This window comes from Mastigoproctus giganteus, chromosome 11 (genome assembly GCF_048544385.1).
Source record: "Mastigoproctus giganteus isolate SK-2022 chromosome 11, ASM4854438v1, whole genome shotgun sequence".
Lineage (NCBI taxonomy): Eukaryota > Metazoa > Arthropoda > Arachnida > Uropygi > Thelyphonidae > Mastigoproctus > Mastigoproctus giganteus.
Genome location: NC_143585.1, coordinates 100,589,489 through 100,601,554, shown reverse-complemented (window position 1 = coordinate 100,601,554; position 12,066 = coordinate 100,589,489). Strand labels below are relative to the sequence as shown.

At 33.1% G+C, this 12,066-nt stretch overlaps 1 protein-coding gene across 2 annotated transcripts in view; it reads left to right on the top strand.

The window, feature by feature from the left end:
• Cdc23 (cell division cycle protein 23) overlaps nucleotides 1–12,066 on the top strand; it is a 268,183-nt gene that overhangs the window by 166,472 nt on the left and 89,645 nt on the right. For both annotated transcript variants that reach the window (XM_090385187.1, XM_090385186.1), the window contains exon 12: nucleotides 989–1,126. In XM_090385187.1, the coding sequence (XP_090241313.1) occupies nucleotides 989–1,126 (138 nt within the window). The remainder of the gene's footprint in view (nucleotides 1–988; nucleotides 1,127–12,066) is intronic.

Below are 12,066 nucleotides of genomic sequence, written 5' to 3'. Positions count from 1 at the left end.
GATCTCCAGCACTTGGGATTAATTTTCCATTGAGTGAGTACTTTCTATTGCTATTTGTTGGTGATCTTCCAAAGCTTTTTTTTTTCACATTGGACCCCAACCTCATCAGGCTGTCTTATAGTGGGTATAAGATTAATATAATATGTCAGATGTTGGTGCCTTGTGGTTTGTTCAGTCCTGCAGATTATTATTATTTTTATTTATTGATTTTTATTTTTTTGCATTTAATTTTACAAATCCAGTAGCCTACTAAAGAACTAGCTCTAGAAAAGAAAAGGTCATCTTAGCAAGCTATGTGCGTTCATAAGTGCTTCTAAAATTAATTTCTTTCAATCTTAACACATTTTAATGTAAATTGAATGTGAAGGTTTTTTTGGTTTTAGAATGTTTAGAGATAGTTGAACATGGTATAGTCATTCTGTTGCAGAAAGCCGATTTGGGTAAGATACTTTTTAAAGTTTAAATTTTCAGTGGTCTACATTACTAATAAAATGTAGTTCTGAGTTCTGCATTTTATTATTATTATTTATTATTATTTTTTTTTTTCAATTTGTTTAATTTTCAAACATTTTTACTCAGAAAAATTCATTTGCTCTCATAAATAATATAATTAGATAAGGCTACTTAATATTCTGAAAACAGAAACTATGACCCGATATCAGAATTATTTGAAATGCAAAAATGCTATGATTAGTTTCTATTCACTTAATCCAAATTTTAAAGTGAACTGATTCAATGAATATAATGCATAAAAAAATTAGCAGATTATTTCATAATTTAGTTGGCAATGTATTGAGAGTTGCAAAATTAAATAGTAATAAAGCGTGACATATTTTAGATTTTTATTACAGCTGATTTTTCTGTTATTTATCCTTTATCCTTTAAATCATAATGAATGTTCATTAAGGATATTTCATTGGTGCAACTATATCAGCAAGTGCAAAATGTGATGTTTAACCCGTTTTTCATTTGACTTTTTTCTTTCTAGACCAAATGATTCTCGCATGATGGTAGCACTTGGAGAAGCATATGAAAAGTTAGAAAAATTACAAGAAGCTAAGAAGTGCTACTGGAAAGCTCATGCTGTTGGAGATGTGGAGGGATTAGCTCTAATTAAACTAGCCAAGTAAGTAATTAATGCAAACTGTTAAAATGAATTGTAAGCTTTAAAAAAAATAATAAAATCGTCTACAACAAAATCATTTTAATGAAATTTTGCTAAAAATAAAATATTTTCAGGTTCCATATGATTTCCTTTATTATTAAAGTTTTGTGAGTCTTGTTTGAACAAAGTAGTTTTGGAAGAAAATTCAGTACAAATAATTATTCTCAAAGTCAATCCATGCATAAAATGTAAATTTACAATAAATGAACTGCATGCAAAAATTAATTATGGTTAATGTATAAATTAGTAAACACTAGTTCAATTTCATCCTAAACTCATTACCTAATGTTAAGTGCACTCCACATTATAAGGATGAAATAAAGAAATACAAACACTCAATAAGTTGCATCTCAAAGTGGTTGAGGTAGAGAGTCTGACAAAGTTCAAGGTGTAACTGGATAGTTTTAAGTAATAAGCAAATTATGATTGATTCAGGGTTTTTTTTTTTTTTTAAGCAGATGCAAAATAAGTGCTTAACACTAATAAAATTAAATCCTGAATTTAAAAACATCAATCTTGAGAACATTCCCTGTTGCAGGAAATGTTCTCAAGAAGCATACAGAACTGATTTCATATGAATGATATCATTAAATGAATTGATGATAAAATTTAAGCTGAAATTCAGTAGAAAAATTTGTAATGTTAGAAAACAGACACACACATAATTCTTGCATAAAATTAAACCATTTAAAATGACTAGCCTTAAGCATAGCAGCTTTTCGTAGCTTTCATCAAGAGATTTTATTTTATAGTGACTTCAAATGCAAAACATATGTATTCATGTACTTCTACAGAAATTTAATTCAAGAAATACATGAAGGAAGGTTGTTTTAAAGAACAGAGAGGAATGGGGTAAATGAGGAAGAATAAAAGTTAGTTTTGAGTTGTACATGAATGGAACTGTTCCAAACACATGCAGCTCTTTGCCCATGTTTGGACTGGTTTGAAAAAAAAAAATGCTGGAATTACACATGCTAATTGAGAAGTGTGTGTAATTCAGAAAATTCCCATGGCAATATCTGTAGAAAAGGCATGCAGCAGAAACTGAACATATTGTCAATCCCAAGCCAAAATCATGAATCTGCAAAAAGATAATTTTGAGAAAAAACACATTTAAAGATTCTTTGACTTTGGAAAATCAAGTTTTTAAGTTATTTAACTAAATTTTGTTTTTTAAGTACCTTCCAAAGATGCTGTTTGTAATCCATATTGGCAATTTAAGATTGCCATTATGCAGGGGCTTAAAAAGCACTTTTGGGGTTTTGGCATTGTGAAGTTTGAAATTTTGTCAGATTCATGAAGAATTCAAAAGGTGAAAAAAAAATTTTGAATACATTTTTGTTGGTCAGAAATGAATAATTTATTAATAAAAGGAGGTTAGAATAACATATACATACACCTAAATGAAAAATATATTAATAACATATGTTTAATTGCAGTAACATACAAGTTGGTATAAATTAATTTTAAATATCTTCTTCATATTCAGATTCGTCACTTAATTCCAGTGCTGGTAAATTATCCCTTATTTCTACTGATGCTTTTAAGTTAAATAGAATTTGTGATACTCCTTCAGCATTGTCAAATATTGGCATATTTTCATTAAATCATTTTTGCGCTTGAGATATATGAAGTTCCTCATTATAGGCTTTGGGAAGGTTATGTTTCTCATTGCTGAATCTTCCTTTCGGTCTGTTTAGGTTTACTGTTATAAATTCATCTTTGTAGTTTGTTTTGTAAAACATTGTGACATGCCCATCCTATCCTTTTTGGAATTCATGGCAGCAGACTTTCCTCCAAGGAACACCACCTTTAAGTGGTTTGGCAAGAAAAGTAAAATTGCAAAAGTCATCGCATTGCGCGATATTTACACAGTATTGTGTAGGTTTTAATCTTGCGCCTTTAATTATTTGGGTCTATCCCTCAGAGACATATACGGTTACATACTTGGCTTTTCTCTCAACTTTAGAGTGCATTGAGTCACACTCCATTTCTGAATGGCCTGACTCAAAAAATGTGTGTCCAACAGTTTTTAAACTGGGGATAATTTTTAACAAGTACATGCACATTTAAGCCATAAAGTGATGAGTCACTGTCGTCATCGGAGGGTACATAATTTTTATCACCATCTGAAACTTCAAAGTCATTCAAGGGATCACAATCTTCATCTTTTAGATCAGATTCCATTTGAAGTGAGGAACGCGTTGCAAGAATTTGCGTTCTTGTATTCATTATTCCAAATTTTACTTTTGCCTGCAAAAATGAGTTGTTACAAAGGACAACTAAACAGCAATAATGATTGGCAAACTGAGACAAACAAAACCATATATGTAACAGCATGCACAAGCTGGCCTTCCCCTCCCTACTATACATGCCAAAAACACGAAAGTGGTACTTTCACAAATTTCTCAGTCAGTATTTACCATGCCAAACTAACAAAAGTGCCACATTCATGAATCTGCATGGTGATAAGTGATTTTTTTTTTTTTTTTTTTTTTAAAAAGATAAGTGAAAATGCATGTAACATTTTAAACCACTTGGCCTTGAAATACACATACCCATCTTTGGCAGGGTGTAGTTGACCAAGAAACAATCTCAAGAATGCATTTAGGTAAAAAGTGCCAAATTTGCACATTCGTGATTTTGACGTGGTGCCTACAATATGTGTGATAGTGAGTGGAGTGAGCTTATAAGAGAAGGATCACTAATTAGCTTGGCTGGTCTCTTTCTTGACACCCTTGGTGTCAAGACTACTGCTCAGAATTTCTAAGAGGTACAAGCTAAAGGTTATAACGATTTATGCACCAACATCGAGCCATGATGATGAAGAGGTTGAAGAAATGTACACCAAAATTGAGTCTTCTAGGTGAGCAGAAAACCCACTACACTATCATTATGGGGGACTTCAATGCCAAGGTTGGAGACAAAGCAGCACAGAAAGGGGAACTATAGAAAATTTTGGAATTGGTGAGATAAATGAAGGAGATGAAAGACTTGTTGAATTTGCAGAATCTCAAAGATTGTCAGTAATAAATACTTTTTTCAAGAAAAGGGTGAACAGAAAGTGGACATGGAAGAGCCCAAATGGATTAACAACTAATGAAATAGAATTCATCCTCACTAACAGAAGACATATCGTGAATGATGTACCGTCCTGAACAAGGTAAATGTTGGAAATGATCACAGAATGGTAAGATGCACACTTGATATAGATGTAAGAAAAGAAAGGAAAAAAACTGACTCGATTAAATAATGCGGAGGTCTTTGAGACAACAGAAGAGGAGCAAAAGCAGTATGTACTGGAACTTAAGAACAAGTTTGAGCTTCTGCACAGACTGTTCAGGACCAAGATATCGACGAGAAATATTACAACTTTCTGAAAGTGATAAAGCCCAAGAAGCCTATAGGCAAAAAGAAATCCAAAGAATAAAAAATTAGTCATGAAACACTTGTCATGATGAACTGAAGACGACAAATGAAGAGCAAGATAAACAATAACAAGGAGGAAATTGATTATACTGAGTTATGCAAAGCCATTAGAAAGAAACTCAGAGAGGACATAAGAAGATTTAACACAAGAAAAGTAGAACAAGCATTAAGGGAAAACAAAGGACTTAAATCAGCAGCCATGAGCAGTAATACAGAAAGACAAATGATACTGAAACTGAAGAATAGTGATGGTGTACTTATAAATAGCAGAGAAGGTATAACTCAAATAGCAGAAGACTACTATAGAGAATTATACAAGAAGTGAGGGAATGATGCCAGCAGTGGGGAAGATGGATCTCAAATTAGTAACAGATACGACATACCCGATATCCTTGCTGATGAGGTAGAACATGCGTTGAAGAAAATGAAGAATCAGAAAGCCCCAGGGGAAGTAGAGTTGTTAAAATTGGGAGGAAGAGACATAGGACAAAAACTGGCAAGACTCTTCACAAAATGCATTAGAAAAGGTGTGATGCCTAAGGAGTGGAATAATGGAATCATAATTTTGCTGCATAAGAAAGGAGATAAATCAGAAATTGGAAATTATAAACTAATTAGCTTGTTATCCCACATCTACAAGTTGTTCACAAGGGTCATTACTAACAGATTAGAAAGAATACTTATTGAGAATCAACTGAAAGAGCAAGCTGGCTTTAGTATAGGATTCTCGACTATGGATCACCTTCGTGTAATATCACAGCTAATGGAGAAAGCAAATGAATATAAAATACTATTATGCCTGGCATTTATGGATTATGAAAAGGCATTTGACTCTATACAGCATAAGGCAATGTTTTGGGCACTGTAAAGACAAGGCATAGATACCCCATATATTATGAGTTTGAAGAAAATATATGAGAACACCACCTCGTTTATTAGACTAGACAAAGACAGTAGCAAATTTAAAATTGAGAAAGGAGTTCGACAAGGAGACAACTATCTCTGAAGTTGTTTACTGCTGCCCTTGAGGAAGCTTTCAGAAGATTAGACTGGTCGCAGAAAGGAGTCAAAGTGAATGGAGAGTACCTAACCATTTACAATTTGCAGATGACATTGTGGACATAAGCCACAATCCCAAAGAATTAGAGGAAAATCTTGATCAGTTATGCAGAGTTAGTAAGGATTTTAGACTAAAGATGAATATGGCTAAAACAAAAGTAATGATGAACAAGTATGCCACAGAAAGGGATATAATGATTGAACGAGCAGTAATTGAAAAGATGGAGTCATATACTTATCTGGAAAAAATGATTAGCTGTAATAATGATAAATGGATGGAAGTCAAGAGAAGAATAAATTTTGGATTGATAGCATTCAGGAAATATGGTCACATACTGAGGAGCAATATCCCAATTTGTCTGAAACGTAAAATAATGAACCAATGTATAGTACCCACCATGACTTATGGAAGTGAAACTTGGGCACTCACCAAAAGAATGGAAGAGAAGCTGAGAACTACACAGCGAAGAATGGAATGAATTATATTGGGAATCAGACTGTTAAATAAGAAGAGAAACACATGGATTAGGCAGCAAACTCAAGTAAAGGTCATTCTTATCAAAACTAAAGAACTAAAATGATCTTGAGCAGGACACATAGTTCGAAGACATGATGACAGATGGACTAAGAAAATAACAGAATGGTACCCAAGAGGAGCTAGAAAAAAACCTGGAAGATAACAACGGAGATGGACAGATGAAATTCATGAGTTTGCGGGTAGTAAATGGATGGCCATTGCAGAAAACAGAAGGAACTGGAAAGTTGCTGGAGAGGCCTTCATCCTGCAGTGGATTAAAAATGGCTGATGATGATGATGGTCTCTTTCTGATACAGTTTAGGTGTTTAAGAGAAGTTCCAGCCCAACATCAGATGTGAGGACACGGTTCCCTGGGAGCACTGATTTGTGATTTGCACAAAGTTTGCAGCTATAATAGAACATAGGTTAATGCCAAGAACAAAAAAGAAGCTTTTTTTGTTTTGTTTTTTAATTGTGTGTACAGAAGAAACAATATTTGTGTATATACACAAATATACATTTTATATTTGTGCATACTACAAATATTGTTTCTTCTGTACACACCTACATTTTATATGCACAGTATATAAAATGTAGGTTCTATCAGAAATTTACACTTTTATAAATGCAAAAAAAATCACCCCTCCCTAAAAACACCCCTCTTTCCTTAAAATCATTCATTTTCCCAAAATAAATTACAAGAATCAAAAAAATTTAAATTATTTACAGTATTTCCTTTTGTTAATATGCTATGAAAAAAGTGCAAAACATTTCCCCTTTGTGCACTTTCCCTTTTTATTAACTCAATTGTAGAGGCAATTTACTACAAGACTCATTTTTTATTTTGTAGTCCTTTCCTTGACTGGATGATATTGACCAGTTAATATGTCAGAATCTTCTGACAAACCTCCTTTTAGCATAGTTGAGCAAGTATTATATGAGAAATGATCTGGTTGCAGACAGCCAAAGTGGTCTGCTTAAACCTGAGGAACCTTTATTGCTAAGCTAGCATCACAATGACATCCTCAGACTCTTATATATCAATCAGCTAAGTTCTATTTATAGTACCATTATACACATAATATTTACGTTTGGTCTCTAAGTATTATAGTTAAAATAAATATTTATTTGCAATTAGCCATTTATAGAATGAAAACAAAGTAATGAGAAATAATGAAATCTTATTTATTTTATAATAACTGGATAATGTTTTATCAAAGAACATGTGTAAAATAGAATTTAAAAAATCAATTAAGGCCACACTGTCTTAATTTTAAAAGCAATAACTCTCTGATTAGAAGCTTTTATCCAAAATTATGTCACCTCTTATACCTTACCTCTACCTACTATGCTACTTTCTAACATTACTATATTTATACACTAGTTTTGCATCGATATTACCTCAATATTTTTTATTTACACTTCTAAATTATGTATTTTTCATTCCTCAGTATGATTGCTTTCATACTCAAATCAAAGATAATCAAAACTTTATTTTGTGAATTACAGGCAGTTCTCGGTTTAAGAGTTCCCCGGTTTACGAGTTTTTTTTTTTTTTTTTCCCAAGTATCAAGTATCAACAAAATCGAAAATATGAACATTAATTGCAAAAAAATCAATATTAAACATTCATAAATACCGCATTCCAAACCATGTGCATAGCTATACAGTACAGTGTACCCCGCTTTACGATATTAATCAGTTCCTGAGACATCATCGTATTGTTAAAATATAATGTGAACCCAATAACACATTGTTTTTTGGTAATTCGTTTCAAGATCTCGGAAGTTGAAATTTTCGCTGTATAACTAAGCTTCAATTTATCTCTCTAAAATGTCATTTTTAAGGTCACGAGCATGACCTTAAGGCCATATAAAAGGTCGTGAGCATGGTTTGTAAATTGTATTAGTTACCAATTCAAATCATTAAAATTCACTACACTTTCATCGTTATCATATGTTCCATTATAAGAATCAGTTTTAAACACCTTTGTGATATTTTTCTAAAGCACATTTCTGGAGGTCACAACCATAAAACAATAAAAACAATTTGCACTTTCCGGTTTATTTGGCTTTTCTGTTACTGCAAGCAATTATAAATGGGTAGCAAACTCGATCTTCTTGTTTTTGCGAAAATACCGATAGCTGGAATTGTGTGGTTTTTTGCATTATTATGGTGAAATGTGTTTTCCCTTTACTGAAATCTTCAATTTTTATTTGTATAAAAAACAAATAAATTTTCAGAATCTTCTCTTCATTGCTTTTTTTTTTTTTTTTTAAAGCTTCGTAAACTTGTTACTCCACACGAATCGTGTTAGTTGCAATTTGTGTGTGCCATTGAAAAATGCTTATGCATGCAATCATGAAATTTATAATTAAAAGAGAAGATTATCTTGGAAACAAATGCCTCTTGAAACATTTCTGAAGAGAAGATAACTCCTTGTGCAACAAACCGAGTGCCGAGTCAATAATGAGTGATCAACGAGTGTGCATTTAGTCAATGATGATGATGAAGAATAAACATTCTTTAACATTTGTAAGTAGTAAATAATTTCTCTATTATTATAATTTACTTGATTTTACAGGCTACCTTTTTATTTCTTTCGATAAATCAATCATTGTTTAAACATAAACTAATTAGCTAGCTAATTTCATTGTTGAGAATGTAACCCCTATTTTTAACCTTATGTCTATGGAAAATAAATTCCCGCTTTACAAGTTTTCACTTTACGAGTGCGCACTAGGAACGAATTAACTCGTAAAGTCGAGAAATACCTGTATTTTACAATTATTTCTGCTTGCAGACATAACCTCCCTACCCATCCTAACTTCTACAAAGTTCACTTAGCAGAGAACTGCACGCCTTATTATCAGTACTCTTGAATGCTCAAGCTGTTATCAATAAAATTAAACAGTACCTGGTGGCTATGAGTATTAATTCTATGATTGCACTTTAACAGTCAAATAAATGCAAGCTAATGAGAGGTAATTAATTAAATCCTAATTAAACTTGAAAGTGCTATACTCAACTAATTATCCGATTTTAATGAAACTTTCAATAAATAACATGTCAGAATAAAGAGTATTTTTAAAACTATTTTCTGTAATCAAAATCAAATGCATGTTCAGTACTATTTTATCACCCTTGGTAAATTAATTTTAAATCATCTTTTGAATTTAAATTTTTAATGTTGATATCAAAAAATAAGGTTTTACTAAACTTTCTGGCATATAAATTTGAAATAAATTTCTTTCCTCTTCATAAAATTCTGCTATGAGCTGAATGAATGCCAGTGTCTTTTTTTAATAGTTTTGAATTTATTTACATTGTATTCAAAATCTATTCCTCAATCTGTTATTTTTTAGTAGGAAGGATTTATAGCTTTGTATTAACAATATCTGCCATTTAATAGTCATAATTTGTTTTCACGCTATTTTATTTCATACATAATTTTGCTAGTGTATATAAAACTAACCTTTTATATTTTGTTTATGAATTCATCACTTAATGAATGATTTAAACAACATCACACCAGTTTATTTTCGTATTATGTGTATTAATGAAGTCCTCATTTAAAGACTGCTATTGATATTCCCGAATAAATTCCCAGTTTAATTTATCTGCATGTCCTTTAAAAAACTCTTCAGAGATAGCTTGATATTTAGAAATTATATTCCAGTGAATCTTTTCATGAAATTCTTCTATAAAGCTTTCTGAGAGTTTTTGTTCTTTGGAAATAATATTCCAATTTAGATAATCCTTAAATTGTCTAGTCAACTGTTCAGAGAGAATAAGATCTTTAGATACTTCATCCCATTTTACAGTATTAGGTTTAAAGGGATAATCTTCAGGAGTTTTCATTTAATTATAAACTTTTTTTTTATTAAATAATGACTATCTTTTTATCCAATAATTGTAATTTTCCTTCCTTTTCAGATAAAATTAAATAGTATATTCGATAACTTTCATTGTTTTTTTAAGTTTCACTGAAATAAAACTTCTACAGATTTAATGTTTACATAATTTGAGTGTTTCTCACGTCAAAATATATTATTGAATATATGTTTTTAAACTAAAAATAATCAATCAGTGATTACAACTTCATCACAACACATACTATACTACACCTCTGGTCCTGAGCTGGATATCATCATTCTTCTCTTTCTTGGTGATTCCTTTCTACTTCTGACACTCACTCACTCACTCACTCTCTCTCACTCTCTCACTCACTCACTCACTCACTCACTCACTCACTCACTCACTCACTCACTCACTCTCTCTCTCTCTCTCTCTCTCTCTCTCTCTCTCTCTCTCTCTCTCTCTCTCTCTCTCTCTCTCTCTCTCTCTCTCTCTCTCTCTCTCTCTCTCTCTCTCTCTCTCAGGGTAACTCAGAAATTTTTTTTTTTTGCTGATACAGCATAAGCCTCGGGCTTCCTTGCACCATATGGCTAATAATAATAAATAATATTTTTATTCCTGCAGCTAAAAAAACTTATATATAATCTTGCACACTCATATCTTCATATGGATCTTTTTCCTGAAACCTCAATGTAACACAATTCTAAATTCTTGAGGCTGTCGTAGACATTCTCTCAGATATGCCAAGCTGAATGATTTAACTACCGGGAAGTCTAAAACGCTGATGGACCTGACATTTGGGTGACCTAATTTCAGCAAAGTCTGGTTGGTCTGTGACATCCAAATCCTCTGCTTGCACCTTTGTGATGGTGGGACTGTTAATAACCCAGAGTATAACCCCTCCATGTGCAAGTGCCAAAATATGGCACCTAGCCATATTTTGGCACTTGCAAAATGTGCCAAAATAAGTGACTACCCAGGTGCAAACCAACGTAAGCATGGGGCAGAGGTATGCCACCCCTCTGTTTTATCAGCCAATTCTAGGTGGTAGATGACTCACATAAACCGGTGCAATACCACCACTTTGCTTATTGGAGGCTTGAAGTAGTGGAACCCATGTTTAGTCTCCAGAGCAAACCTCCGGCAACCCCCCCATCTCTTCCATCGTGCAGTATGATTGATGTCTGAGGTTATGATGGACATAATGATGAGATCCAATCTTCCTTACATTTCGAGGTTACACCTTTAAAATGGTGTTCGTAGGCTGGCCACTAGATAGTTTACCGGACTGAACCTATTGGGCTCTCTCTCTCTCTCTCTCTCTCTCTCTCTCTCTCTCTCTCTCTAGGAGGCTTCTGGATCAGCTACTGTATAATCTTGCTGCCTGTAATCTGCCAGATAGCGACTGGAGGGAATCCAAGTAATGTGTATTGTCAAGAATTGTCAAGGAACTGGGTACATTGCCATATCCAAGAATTTCATTACTTCATACAGCATGTCTTCCCCCCCCCACCTTTTCTCATTTCACAAATATACGTGGTCTCAGTGTCCATTTCCACTTATCCCTATTCCACGATGTCCCATTTCCACTTATGCTCTGCCAAACCCCGTGTACTTTTTCTGACAGAATCCTAGTTATCAGTTGATTCAACCACTGTTCAATTCAGTTGTCTGAATTATTTGCTGTACGATTCCTCTCACTTCAAATGTGGTACTTATGCATATGTGTGTCCCGATATTCCCTGTCAGTAATTTGGAATCTCCTCTTTTCAATCTTCTCTAGCTTAAACCTCTCTACCACATTCTGTCAAATTCAACTGTTGCCTCTATTGTTCTCCCAACTCTGCTAATTATATTCACTTGGAACTCTTTGACTTCCTCCCTTTGAAACTTGACTTTCTCAAGTCCAACTTTCCTAGCAGTGAGGTAATTTTCCTTGGTGATTTTAATGTTCACAACTGCAACAAGCTTCCATTTTCACAGACCCAACTGGTCGAGATGCTAGGCTTTTGCAATTGCTAAGGACTTCACGCAGATT